Source organism: Podarcis tiliguerta (genome assembly GCF_965153285.1).
Source record: "Podarcis tiliguerta genome assembly, chromosome: 8".
Taxonomy (NCBI): Eukaryota; Metazoa; Chordata; class Lepidosauria; order Squamata; family Lacertidae; genus Podarcis; species Podarcis tiliguerta.
The window spans coordinates 64,845,623-64,860,536 of NC_139541.1; the positions used below are offsets into that span (position 1 = coordinate 64,845,623).

General features: G+C 44.8%; 1 protein-coding gene across 1 annotated transcript in view; it reads left to right on the plus strand.

Moving 5' to 3' along the window:
• LOC310684793 (putative transmembrane protein 244) overlaps nucleotides 1-14,406 on the plus strand; it is a 63,201-nt gene extending 48,795 nt beyond the window's left edge. The window contains exons 2-6 of the mRNA XM_083456387.1: nucleotides 3,692-3,777; nucleotides 6,820-6,893; nucleotides 8,581-8,706; nucleotides 12,105-12,149; nucleotides 13,689-14,406. Of these exons, the coding sequence (XP_083312513.1) occupies nucleotides 3,746-3,777; nucleotides 6,820-6,893; nucleotides 8,581-8,706; nucleotides 12,105-12,149; nucleotides 13,689-13,768 (357 nt within the window). The 5' untranslated portion in view covers nucleotides 3,692-3,745 and the 3' untranslated portion in view covers nucleotides 13,769-14,406. The remainder of the gene's footprint in view (nucleotides 1-3,691; nucleotides 3,778-6,819; nucleotides 6,894-8,580; nucleotides 8,707-12,104; nucleotides 12,150-13,688) is intronic.
• Nucleotides 14,407-14,914: the final 508 nt, after the last annotated feature.

The window sequence follows — 14,914 nt, forward strand, 5'->3', positions numbered from 1 at the left end:
TCATTAGCTACAAAGCCAGGGACCTATTTTTCTAACTAATGATATTTTCTCGATTTGATTTCTTTTCCCTCTTCTAAATAATAATAATGAAATGGCGGGCAAAAGTCAAAGATAAATTGAGAGTAGCCAGATACTATGTGGGCAGAGGAAATGTAGGCTAAGCTATGCTAGCCTTCCTCAAGAGCTATGCAACGCCAACTGTCCCTGCAAGAAGGGTTGGAGAGGAAGAGGCAGGAAATGACATCACCAATGCTCCTGGAAGAGTCATGAACAGGACAGGAAGTGGTCAGCAGGGCAGTGAAGGCGATGTGGAATTGCACATATGGCTTCAGAATGAGAGGCACTGCTCAGGGTGGTGTGAGCAGAGTCAGAGCCAATCCAATATTCCTGGTGCTGGTGCTGTGCTCACCTTGAGTTGAGCTCTTCATGCCTCAGAAGTCAGGTGCGAAACTCTACCCTGCCATCACTGACCCACTGACCACTACCACACCAGAGGACGGCAATCTGGTGAAGACAGCAAATGTTGATGCCCCTTAAAAATGGAGTGAACAGTGAGTGGGTTGTTCCATGGTAGACCCACCTATCAGAGAGTTGGAGAAGACAATTTTGCCCAACCTTCATGCAGTCAATGCATGGCTTGGGAACCCCCTGTGCAGCCTCTGCTTAAGACCTCCAATCAGGGGAGAGCCCACTAACCCTAGACAATTGGTTCCATGGATGCTCTTACCATCAATAAATTCTTCCTGATGTTCACCCAAAATCTAGCCTCGTGTACCTTAAGCCCATTACATGTACACCTGCTATCTGGGGCAGCAGAGAACAAGTATTTGCCTTCTTCAGTGCAATGCCCCTTCAAGGATTTTAAAAGTGCTATGATCCTGCCCTCATGCTCCCAGTCTTCTCTTCTGATCCCATCTCCCTCCAGGCAATTAGTTTCATTGTCAGATCACTCCTGTCACCAAGGTATTTTTGCCACTGGTCAGCTTGCTTTTTGTATTGACTGCCATCTTCATTGCTCTCCTCTGAATCCATTCCAGCTTGCCCACATCTTTCTCTAAGTATGGTGTCTTGAGCTGAACGTAGGAGGTCCAGCATGGAATAAAGGGGAACTAATACTTCATATGACTTGAGAACTCTGGCTCTATTAGGCTAAAATCACATTCACTTTTTTTTTTTTGCTGACTTACGTTCACCTTGTGATCTGCTGTGACCCTTTTCACAATCACTGTTTTCAAGCTAGGTGTCACTCGCTTGATGTTGTTGCATAAATGCAGAACTTTTGCATTTGTTTCTGTTGAATTTTCATTTTCATAGTTCCAGGCCACCCCTTCACATTCTGTCAAGCTCACTCTGAATTTTATTCTGTTTTCTGAGGTGTTGGCTACCGTTCCCTGTTTAGTGCCATCTATGGTTAAACCACAGAGCCTAGGACTTGCCGATTAGAAGGTCGGCGGTTCGAATCCCCGCGACAGGGTGAGCTCCCGTTGCTCAGTCCCTGCTCCTTCCAACCTAGCAGTTCAAAAGCACGTCAAAGTGCAAGTAGATAAATAGGTACCGCTCTGGCGGGAAGGTAAACGGCATTTCCATGCACTGCTCTGGTTCACCAGAAGAGGCTTAGTCATGCTGGCCACATGACCCGGAAGCTGTACGCCGGCTTCCTTGGCCAATAAAGTGAGATGAGCGCCACAACCCCAGAGTCGGTCACGACTGGACCTAATGGTCAGGGGTCCCTTTACCTTTACCTTTTATGGTAGTATAGATGCACTTTTGAATGTCTGGGTAGGAATTTCTTCAGCATTGCTGAACAATGTGATCCCATCCCATGACAGATATTGAGGCCTATAAAAATCACCACCACAGGAGGCTGTGGGTTGGGGACATTGGCCCACCAACCTCACTTTAGCTCCAGTCAGCCCCCACCTGCCTGTCTTCTTTCTTACAACCAATTAGAGAGAGGCTCTGCTGTAGATCTTCCTGCCTTCTGCCTTAACTGTCCCAGTGGGTGTAAGTCACCCCGACCACTGTCATGGCAGACTATAAGATTCTGCTCAGTCCTTATAATGTCTTCAACTCTTCCAGTCAAGGAGCTGGCTAGTTTCCTTTGCTCCTCCCTCTTTCTCTGCCACCTCCGATCGCCTCTAACAGGCTTTGCAGCTCAGACCTTAATCCCCTGCGGGAGAAGACCAGGCTCTCTCTTCTGGGCTACAGCTGTGCTTCACGAAATATTACCCTTGCTGTTATGAATCTTACATGGTGCCTCAAGGCAGCCATACAGCAGCCATCAAGGTAAAGCCCTTGGGGAACAGGTTACCTCTATTGAGCTGGGGGGCGGGAAGCAGAGTCAGCTGCTGCGGAGAGGTTTGGGATGTCAAGCAGGGATTCACCCACACCACCTGCTCCTTATCAGCTTGAAGTCAGGCTGCAGTATCTAAAGATAATTGTAGAATAGAGTACCTCTATAATAGAATTCTCTAGCATGGGCCAGGAGAAGGTCCATGGGCATAGTCGGGGGAGGCAAGGGGGCAACTGCTCACCCTCCCCCCCCCATCAAGTAAATAAATAAAAATACTTAACTAAATATCACTTGGATGATATTGTGGTGCATTCTACCGAATGCAAGTGGCAGCCTGAGTGATAGATTTCTCAGTGGTTTGTAGTATGAGAAAAAAACTACAGGAAGACAGAAGTCCTATTTTATCTATGTATGTATCTTTGCATTTATATTTTGTATAATTAATAATAATAATAATAATAATAATAATAATAATATATTATTATTTATACAGTGCCCATCTGGCTGGGTGGCTTCCAACAAAATATTAGAAATACAATAGAACATCAAACATTAAAATATATCAAGGTAGTATACAATTTATAGGAATAAAATCAGCAAAAAGTATCCGTAAAAAAAACATTATTTAAAATAAACTTCATTAAATACCAATTGGTTAAAAAGGAGAACATTCACATCTCAAAGGCCTGTCTAAACATTATAGCTTTCAAAAGACATATGAAAGAAGGGAGGGATGGTTCTGGAAAGTCTTGTTACTAGCCTACATTATTGAAATTTGGTATGCAGAATGTGGCTTGTGAATCTGATAAGTAGACGTTACCCTATGGGAATCAGGCACAGAGAGATTTGGAGAGAAAAATAAGAAAGTTGCCTATCGTAGGAAGTACTTAACTTGGATAGAAAAGCTTCTGTCTAAGCTTACTAATCTATAGAGGAAACAAAGGCAGGTCTGAGACAGTGAGGAGGAGGAAGTTGTGAACAGGATGCAACCTAAGGCTTGTCAATCTAAACTTCAAAGGAGAGAGAGGTCAGCAGAGAGGCCAAAGGTACAGGGATAGTCTAGGAATCTGAATCCCCTTTTGGTCAGCTGAGTTGCACCTGAACTTCCAACAGAAATGAAGCTGTGCTTTTCCACACAGAAGCCCAAGTCGTTTATTCACTGCAGAAATGCTGTTTCTCAGGCGAATCCAATACCATTTCCAGTGCTCTGTCGGGTTGCAAAGCACCTTCAACAATCACCTGCAACTATTTGGGCCAGCTAACATAGGTACCCAATTCTCGAATGACTTCTCTCCTTTGAGGTGGCACCATTCAACTTTGCTCAGCAGGAAACCAACATAAAGTCACCATGTGTACCAATCTATTTCATTTCTTCTTCTTTCCTGGTTTGATTTCCAGACGATTGTTCTTCATATACTGCTGTGCCTCCTCATTTTCTACACAGTGTATTACATGACTGGAAGCATTTGCTGTGGAGCATTCAGGTGAGGCTGCTCTCTGTGAACCATAGATGTTACTCTCAACCTCTCCTGTTAGCATCTCCCACAAGCGTTCAGTCTTCCTGCTGCTCCTCCTAATAAGTGTTTGCGAATGTCCTTTTCCCCTCCACACCTGACACAATGCCTAATTACAGTGTAGGCCATTTATTTTAATTTCCCTTTAGCTTTGTTCTGTTACAAAACACACCTGAGAGCATGTTCCTGGGAATCTTAAGGCTTGTGGTCAATGTTAGTCACACTCAGCGTAGATCTATTGACATCCTTTATTTATTTCATTCATATCCCAACTTTTTCTCCAAGGTGCAAAAGGCAGAGTACAGGGCTTTCCCCCTTCCTCATTTAATTCCCACAGCAACCCTGTGAAAATTAAGCAACTATTAATATTAACTAATGAACATAATATTATTAATGTCTATATTAATGGATAGGATTAACTTAGGTCCATTGATTTCAGTGGGTGTACTCCAGGAATAAACACACACAGACAGACATAAAGTTTTGATTCTTGTCCATGGTCTTTTAACTGGTTGTTTAAAATTATTGTTTTTTCTATGTTTTTATTAATTGTATTTATCTGTTTAAATATATAAAATAAATTAATAATAATAATAGTAAACATCTCTTTCAATTTTAGTGTCTGTTTCTCATTTTCACACATTAAGTTCAGTTTGCCACACTTCTGCTTCAGTCTGTCATTTTTTTTTAAGTCCTCAAAGAAGTTTGCCAGCATTTTAGTAATAATAATAATACCTTTATTGTCAATGTACAACCTGTGTACAATGAAATTAACCAAGCCTCTCCCCCACAAACACTAAATCTCATTGCACTCTGTGTGCTTGTTGCATAACACACTAGCCCCGAAAGTCAGTTGCGCTGTATTATTTTCTGTTTAGCCCACAGATAGAAACTGTTTTTTAGCCTGTTGGTACAACTGATTATACTTCTATATCTCCTGCCTGAGGGTAGATTAAAAACGTGCTGGCTGGGGTGTGAATCGTCCCTGAGAATTTTTCTCGCTCTCCTAAGGCAACAATCCCTTGCGGTGTCATCTAGTGGGCTCAGGGGACAGCCCATGATATCATGTGCTGTGTTCACCACCCTCTGTGAAGACTCATTCCTCCTGATATACACATTCTAGTATGCATTTTTGCCTAATACACTTTTTCTTTTGGAAAGCTTTCTTCTTGAAGGTAGCTGGCCATTGGGCTAACAAAGGTTTCCCACTCCGATTTAAACCAATGAGGCTTTCTTCCAAGTGTAGCTACATTTAAGACCAAAGTGATTACCCATCCATCAATGATAGACAGGTTTATGAGTGCCTAGCTTGACTCCCATTGTTGGTTAACCTCCCAGCCTGGCAAGAAGAGCAATGATCTGTAATAACTTAGACAAAATGTCTGGGGAAGAACGGTACTTAAGCCTTCAAGGGTACTGGGTGGCTCTGCCAAGTTGTCCAATCTGACAAAGTTGTTGGGTGAAACCGTAGATCTCTTTGGGCAAAGTGGACAAAGTAATCAATCACAGTTACATGAAGCAAGCAGAACCCACAGCAAAACATTGCAATTTCCTTTTCAGGGTTCTAGCTGGGTGTATGAACACAATTACCTTTCTGCAATACCTACAACAGCCTATCACCAGGGCTGGGTGGAAGCTGGGGGAAGAGTTTGCCTAAGGCAGTGGTGGCCAAACTCAGCCCTCCAGACGTTTTGAGACTACAACTCCCGTCATCCCTAGCTAACAGAACCAGTGGTCAGGGATGATGGGAATTGTAGTCCCAAAACATCTGGAGGGGTGAGTTTGGCCACCACTGGCCTAAGGCAAATAGTGGAGAGCCAAACTACACAGTAAGCTAAATGCACAATTATATTTCATGTATCTGGGCTTGTTGTTTGTTAAATAGCAGCTCGCTCGCTCTCTCTCTGATCAGGATCATACAGGATTGGAGAGGGCTGAATCTTTTCTTCCCCACCATGCTCTCATATAAAACTGTACCCCTTAAAACTGCCATTGTCACTAACAGTTTGCTGCAGAGGTTTTTTATTTTATTTACTATAACTTTTTAATGGGTTTACAAACAAGGATCATAGGAATAATAAATGATACAAATAAATAGACCAAATCTTCTCATGCCATGTGTATACCACAAAAGGAGCATAATTAATCTTCAGTGATATCTGCAGCATATGGTTCATTATTAGCGGTCAGTGTATAAGTTCTTGGTTTGTGAATTGGTTTAAACAAAAATAAAGCGGAGCAGGACAGAACAGAGTTAACAGTTAAAGTTCAACATTGCATAGCCAAATGTTTAATCATGAGCCTTTGTGGTTGTGCTTCGATTAAGTATGAGTCATATTCATTTCTCCCCTACTGTTACCAATGAAACAGTTGGTATATTGCAGAACGTGGAGGGGTGGGTTCAAAGGGAAGATAATATATGTTTAAATTAAATTTAGATAAATCCGATTGAAGCAAATGATGACGAGGTTATTCATTTTCTGGAATATTGGCATATGTTACAAAATTAAACCACACCAGAGTAAACCCATCTTTCCTGACCTGTTCACGTTTCAACCATAGTTCACTTGTTAACCTCTTAAAGAGGGCTGTTTCGGTTTACAGTGGTTACATACGCTTCAGGTTACATATGCTTCAGGTTACAGACTCCGCTAACCCAGAAATAGTACCTCGGGTTAAGAACTTTGCTTCAGGATGAGAACAGAAATTGTGCTCCGGCGGCACGGCGGCAGCAGGAGGCCCCATTAGCTGAAGTGGTGCTTCAGGTTAAGAACAGTTTCAGGTTCAGAACAGGCCTCCAGAACGAATTAAGTACTTAACCCGAGGTACTACTGTATTGCAGAATTGAGATTCAAATGCTCCGCTTCTGCACTTGGAAACATCATGTAGGATAAAGTGGACCTTGCTCGGAATCAGCAAGAGTTAGATGAAATCAGTGGAATTTACAAGTGCCACCATCATAACTGTCATGAAGCTTCTACCGAGTTTAACCTCAAGTACTTTTCTTTCCAGGCTCAACAACTTTGGCATGCTTATCCCTTTTGAATTCAACGTGGAACCATCTTATTCAAATCCCAAATATCTGGGTGAGTTGGGGAAACCCTTTAGTGTTCATAGAGATGGCACTGCCTTTGAGGGTGGGGGAAGAACAGAAGCATCAAGGTATGCCTATGATGCAAAACTCAGAGTAGACCCATTCAAATTAATGGACCAAAGTTAGTCATGCCGATTAATTTCATTAGGTTCACTTTAATAATAAATAAGAAGAAGAAGAAGAAGAAGAAGTTATTTTTCATACCCTGCCCATGTGGCTGGGTTTCCTCAGCCACTGTGGGCGGCTCCCGACAGATAAAACATCACACATTAAAAATTTCCCTAAACAGGAACTTTGAATAGGACTAGCATTGGATAAAACCTAGAAAGTCTAAAATGAATGACCTCTGTATAGAAGACGACATCAAAGACATTTTGCTCTAGGGGGGCCACTAGGGGGCGCATTGGAAGATGGCCGACAATACCATCTCTCCGACCCACACGGGGTAATTAAGAGGCTGTTATGGGAGTAGGCAGCCTCCCTTGTTGCTCCAAGGAAATGGGGAACACTGCCCTTGCCTGCTGTGCCCATAAATCACCCCCTAATTCGAAAGAAGGGGGTGAGGGCCCTAGGCAGAATGCCCCCGTGTGGACCTCGGCTCTCCTGGACGCTGTCTCTGATCGCGCACTAGCTGCAGCAATTTGGAATAATTAATTACAAAAGAAGCAAATGCACATATTTCAAGTGAAGAAGGGGAGTGAAGTCTGCTAAATTTAAGTGACCTCTGCGAAAGAAGACGACGGGTTGGAGAAACAGGAATATTTTACGATGAAGATACACCAAAGGCTGGGTATGTTGACAACGGGACTGAATGGGGGGACGGGACCTTTTTTACTTTCCTTCTATGTGATTTACAAGAACCCCTCCTCATTAGAATCGTCGGTTGAACTGACCCAAGCAGGATGATTAAGGTCTGTGTGGAGATAAACTTTAACCAAAAGTATGCTTTATGGAGATCGAGAAGCAATAAGAGCTTTTGGAATGGTGCAGCAATTAGTTCGGAGTCACCATCTTGCCAAAGAATTTATAGCCGGGAGGAAGAACGGACTTGTTTTCAGACTGCATTCCTGGTGAATCTCCTCAGAGGTTTTGAGAAAGGAGGCAGATTGGTGAAGATTAATGACGCTAAGACTGTTTTGATGTATGGAAGTGATGTTATATGGAAAACGTCTGGATATGGCTACTGGATAAAAAAAAAAATATCCACACAGGATTACAAAATGTTCTAACCAGCTTGTGGAGACTATCAGAGGTCACAAAGCGAAAGGAAAAATATATGAAAATAACAACAAGAGATGTGGAAAAACAATAAGAAAGGACTGGATAGTACTGTGAACATCATAAGGTTAGATTTGTGGACATTAAAACAGCAGTAAGAAGCAAGAAGTTGATTGGATCCCCTTCGGAACTTGAAATATGGGTACCCCCAACAAAAATTTAAAATTCGGCTGTGTAATTTGGAATTTATGTAATTTGGTTTGATTTGATGTGATTGGTCGGTTAATAAAAAATTATTCTAAAAAAAAAAAAGACAATTTGCTGTACTATACAGGAGAACGACTGTAGTTTAGAATTTTAGCTGGGTGCTGTTGTTGTCCCCCCCCCCCAATTTATAATCCAGAATATCTGGATTACACCAGGTCATTGAAGGCTTTCTTTCCCCTTTCCTCCTTCCTAAGCAAACGTGCTGTCGATGGAGACCACCTTTCTGATCAGCGGCCTCCTCTTCGCTGTGCTACTGAAACGCTGGGTCTGGGATTATACCATCACTGTTACCATGGTCCATGTGCTCTTGACTGTTGCAGGTGAGTTCAAGGCAGTCATGTGCTAACTTGGAGGGACCCTTTCAAGGATGGAAAAAGGAGCAACGTTTGGCACTGGATTGCAGCTTTCATGGACCAGTGAAGTAACAGCCAACTGTCCAGCTAAGATATTACCGTATTGGTCTGAATATAAGCCTCACTTCCCCCCAAATTCCAACCGTGAAAAGTTAAAGTGCGGCTTATATTCGTGACCTTACGGTATGCAGCCAGAAGCACGGGGCAAACAGTGCCAGGAGCGCGGCAAAGTGGCGCCCGCCCCGTGCGTATTCCCCTGTCCTCTCCCCCAAGGCCGGGAAGGGAGAGGGCGAGATAGGGGAAAGGCCATTGGCAATGCAGCATGGCTCCCCCGCCCCCCATAAGCAGCCAGGAGCAATGAGGAATGGAACGGCTTATATATTTTTTTCCTTCTTTTTTCCTCTCCAATTTTAAAGGTGCGGCTTATATTCGAGTGTGGCTTATATTCGGGCCAATATGGTATCAGTCATGTTCAAATCTTTTGTTTATTTACTTAAGTTATATACTGCTTCATATTTCTACAAAAGTTTCTAAGCAGTTTATAAGTCACCCCCAAAGCAAGTTAATACAAGGGAGTATAATCCAAACTCCACATGCAATGCAAAACAATATTACTAATCACCATCATAATAACGACTTCAGATGGTATTTAAGGCTTGTCCAACTCAGAGTAGACCCACTGACATAAACATGACCACCTATAGTCTTCACTTCAGTGGGTTTACTTGAGTAGGACTTAGAACCTTCCACATTTTAAGCTAACATAATTAAACAACTAAGAACTGACTGCAAAAGGAATTTATTGATGAAAGAACAAAATCTATCCAGGTTATGGGCAGGAGAGAAATGTAATTCATTTTGTATTTAAAGGCAGACTAACCTAAGCTGCACTTAATGAAAGAAGATGAAAAACAATAGGCAGGCATCCTTCAAAATTTGCATCTATCCGAATTTTGCAATGCAGGTTGTCAGCTAAGCAAGGAGTACACAAATGTATTAGGGTAAAGTGTGCATTAAAAATGCATTTATCAGCAAAAATTACCGGTACATAAAATATGTTACATCAGGGGAGATTGTTTTGCAAAAACGGATACATTTGTGACCTTCCCATTCACACCAGCCAGCATGCCAAGTAGTCAGAGGAATGATGGGAGTTGTAGTTCTCCACTCCTGGCCTAAAAAGTTCACCCAGCAGACAAAGCCAACTTTTCCCGTCTTCCCACAGGCATCCTCTCCGCCCCCACCACCCTAGAAGCAGCAGTAACAGCTAATGATCCTGCAAAATCAAATTTAAAAACAGCTTTAAAGCAAATATGAACATTACCAAGGAAGAGAGCGTTGTTTTTAAATAGCTTGCAAATGGCTGGCGCCCGCCTCTTCTCTCATGTCCCTGCCTCCGCTATTGTTCTGTCCCATTAATCCCTGTGCCATGTGGAACCATCTTTCCTTCTCTCCCATCATGGCAGCAATGATAACAGGGAAGAGCCTTCCATTTCTCTTGCGCGCGGAAATGCCAGAAAGACAGGCGCCGACATCTGCAGCCTGCTGGTGCTAATGGACTGGAAAAAGGCACCCATCACTTCGCTGTCACCATGAGAGGTGCAACGCTCCCCCTCGGCTTCCCATGTCAATTGCGTTGCTGGGGGGCATCTATGGAAAAGACTAATTGCTTAGTCATAAGCAAAGCAATTTTTGCTAAATGGGAGCCAGACACATGCGCTTTAGTAGAAAGGATTGTGTTGCTCCCGTGCCACAGTCCCCATGCGTTTTCCGATTAGGGCCACTGCATCGGCCTCCAACATGGGCATGATTTGTTGGCGTCCTAGCTCGGGCATGATAAACTGCAGCTACTTCTGCTGCCAAAGCAAGGTGCAGTCACTCTCTCTCCCCCCTTTAAAATTGTGACTCGGAGGGAGGCAAACTTCTGTGCTCCAAGATTGAGATGGATGGATGAAAGGGCTAAGATAGGCAAATTAAGAGATGATTGATGAGCGAAGCGAGGAACGGGGAAGAGCTGCACAAAGAGATGAATGGACTTGCAAACAGATAGATGAGTCAGGTTTATTGGATTTGCTATGCCAGAACAGGGTGGTAGCCACCTACTTTAGTAGTCCAGCACACACCTGAAAGGAGCTCAGCCCCCATGCTGGAAGATGCTGCACTGGAAGGGAAGAGGAGGATCTGGACCAATAAACTCTAGTTTCGTCCCCATCCTCCTCCAAAAAGGCAGAGACAGAGAACACAGAAGAGGAGGAAGAAAGAAGTCAGGCAGGTGAGGCAGTGACCCATTCACTCTAATGGTCCCACCTCTGTTGTGTATGCATGTTGCAAGTACAGTTATCCTGAGTACTGGTGGGTCACTCAAGATGGAGAGGAAAGATGAATAGGTAGCAGCAGTAAGGCCAAGAGGCTGCAAGAATTGGTAGAGGATCCTGCACTGAGGTATGGGCTTTGGCAGCTGTCAAACAATGCTAACCCAGAAGTCAGCCTTGCTTCTTATGCACTGTCACAATTCAAGGACTCTTTCCAACTAGGAAAAACACTCAAAGCAGGACCAGAAGGTTGTATGGTTGAGGAGAGCTCTGAGAGCCAGATAGAGGGCCTTAGAAGGCCACATTTGGTCCTCAGGCCTACAGTTTCCTGACCCTTCAGTAAGGCAAAGCTGTGCTTCAGGTTACTGAAAACGTTAGTAGTAGAGGCAGCAAAGGGACCTTGGACCCTGGAATGCCACATTTCTCTGATACGTTCCTACCAAATAAATTATTCTTTACAGCAGGGATTGGCAAACTAAGGTCTGCGGGCCGCATCCAGCCCAATTGCCCTCTGGATCTGGCCCATGAATGGTTCTGCAATCGCTGCTTGGATTGGGGCGATCGCCATTTTTCCCTGGTCACCATTTTTGGGTGATTTGCCCCCCTTCCTCCCTCACTGTGGCGGCGTCTCCTCCCTCCTCCCGGCTTCTCCCCACCCTGCAGAGAAAGGGGGCTGGGCTTTGATAGGAAACCTCGCCGCCCGCCCACCAGCCTCTCCCCATGGCTGCGCTGTGGGCTGGAGCTTGGTGCGTCTGCTGGCCCTGTGCCAGGGAAAGCTGGCACGAAAAGGAGAGGCGCCGCCACAGCCGCCAGCTCCCAACCGCAGGCAGAGTGGCGGCGGAGGTAGGCAGGGGGAGGGGAGGGGCTGGGGGAGAGAGAAGCCCCCTCCACCGCGTGCGTGTGCTCCTGCGCACACAGTCCGCCCCGCTACTATGTCTGGGGGATGGTGAACCGGCCCCCTCCCCAAAGAGTTTGCTGACCCCTGCTTTACAGTATAGTGATGCCGGCATATCTCCAACTTTTCAGCTGACTTTTCTGACCTGTCTTTTGCAGTAATGAAAGAATTTCCTCTGGTTTGGCAATGGTGGCTGGCGCTTGGTAAGATTATTTTCAAAAGCCAACTCTGCTTTCAAAGGGATAGTATAAGGTCTGAAGTATTCCAAGTCAATCCAACATGCATTGCTTTGTTTGGGAGTTCACACCTCTGACAGGGTGTTGAGGGCTGGGTCAAGGTGGCCCTCTCACCTTCACCGTGCTGTGCCCAGAACACCCAGTTTGCTGATTTTGTCAGGAAGAACCTGAAAACATGTTTCCTGCCTTCACTACGATCTGCTAACTCTCATTGGCTAGTTACCGTATTTTTCGCCCTATAGGACGCACCGTCTCATAAGGCGCACCTAAGTTTTTTGGGGGGGAAATAAAGGGGAAAAAATTATTTCCCCCCCAGGCGCGGGGCTGGGGCGGGGGAAGCCCGAGCTTCCCCCGACCCCAGCCCCCAAACAGGCAGCTCTCTGCAAGCCGTGGGAGCCCAGCGCTGGCTCCCGCTGCTTGCTGAGAGGTCCGCGAAGCCTGGACGCGCTGAGCTCAGCGTGCGCAGGCTTCAGCATGCAGGCAACTCTCTGAAAGCAGCTGGAGCCCAGCGCTGAGCTCCCGCTGCTTGCAGAGAGGTGCGCGAAGCCTGCATTCGCCCCATAGGACGCACACAAATTTCCCCTTCATTTTTGGAGGGGAAAAAGTGCGTCCTATAGGGCGAAAAATACGGTATATGATTATGTCAGCTTCAGAAGGGCAATGCTTCCTGGTCTCATTCCGGCTTCTCTTGGGTAAAGGAGAGCAAAACAATGTCCAGTAGTGGCGGAATTGCTACTAAAAGGACCATGAACAGGCAGCAAAGGGACAAAAAACATGAGCAAAGAGTGGATCTGCATAAAGCTGTGCCCCACTCATCAAACCCCCTCTTTCAAGCTGAAAGAAGTTAGAGAACATCTAGTAATATACACTCATCAGTCACCACTGCAAGGAAGAGCCAGGACCCACAAGTTACCCAGCTGCCCAAGAGTAAGTGCCCTAAGAATTCCTGACACTGGTTGCTAGGTAGTCCATTTCTTTTAGGGATTTCCCCCTGTGGTCATTGGTAAGCTTTGAAAGGGAGGAAGTTGCTGCAGCAACATTAAGAGTATTGTTAGGCTATCTTGCAGTAGGGCAGGGGTAGGCAACCTAAGGCTTGGGGGCCAGATGTGGCTCAATTGCCTTCTCAATCCAGCCCGTGGACAGTCCGGGAATCAGCGTGTTTTTACATGAGTAGAATGTGTGCTTTTATTTAAAATGCATCTCTGGGTTATTTGTGGGGCGTAGGAATTCGTCCCCCCCCCCATATAGTCCGGTCCACCACGTGGTCTGAGGGATGGTGGACCGGCCCACGGTTGGAAAAGGTTGCTGACCCCTGCAGTAGGGTATGTGATGCCCTCCAGCTGCCTTTTTTCTTTTCTTAATCTTACTTGGTTGCGAGTTCCTGTAAACCACCTCAGAAACCTGTAATCAGTCAGAAAGGAATGATGTAATCTTAAATAAATTATTAGCAGAGGATTAGGTTAATTTAGACAATATTTCATATGCTGATTTACCTTCCCTCTGCAGCCAGCGGCCTCTTCATCATGATTTGCAGCGGAGAACTCGTGACTTACCTTGCCTGCTCCAACACAGACAGCCTTCTTTAAGCTCAAAGCGGCCTCACTTCTTCACATCAACATGCAGCGCAAGGCACTCCCTGCTTATCGGAAAGGGACCATGGAGCATACAAAAGGTCCCGGTTTCAATTTCAGGTTTCTCCAGTTAAATCAGGGATGGGGATCCTGCAGACTTCTAGCTGTTATTGGATTCCAAATCCCATCAGCCACAGCCAGCATTGTCAATAGTCAGAGATCGGGGGAATTTGAGTCCAGCACTTGGAGCATCACAGGTTTTCCATTCCAAAGTTAAATGAATCCCAGGTAGAAGGGAATGTGAAGGACCACTGCCTGAGACCCTAGAATAGAAAATGCTGACCTAGATGGACCCATAGTCTGATTTTGGCAGTATATGGCAGATTCTTCCAGCATTCCATTTGAAAAAGACAGGCTGACAAGGGTGCCTAAGCAGACGGCAGCATTTAGCTGTTAATCAATTACAAATATCAGCTTACAATGTGGCCTTGATTAAACAAACAAATATTTTAAATACCTTACAAAAACTGTAGAGGGCAAGCACCATCTACTCAAGCACCATCAAGCACTCCTTCCAGTGCAAGAAGGGAGGTGCCTCTGGAGTCTATGGTGTCATCTGCTGCAAAACACACATACTGAATCAATGAATGTTTCTTCCCCCTTAGAACTACTGTTTTTGTACAACTATATGTAATATCATTGTATTTTGTTTATTAAAACATTTATATCCTGCTGATGCAAAACAACTACTCAGGACTGCTTACAACATATATACTAATGGGGTCTGGACTGGCAGTAAATGACCGGGAATGAGATCTTGGGGTTGTATTGGATAGCTCAATGGAAACGTGGGGCAGCTGTGGGAAGTGGCAAATTCCATGTTAGGGATCATTAGGAAAAGCAAACTGCCATTATAAAAATCTATGTGAGGCCACACTTTGAATACTGTGTAGAGCTGAGCTTTCAAAACTTTTCACGTTGGTGACATACTTTTTAGACATACATCATTTTGTGACACAGTCATTCATTTTTAGTAGCAAACAGAGGTTAAACCAACCCCTTCCCAGCCCTGAGAGGAGCACAGGGAGTGTTCACATGACACACCTACACACTGCAGCCAACACACTAACGTATGGCGCCACACAGTTTGGAAAGCTCTAT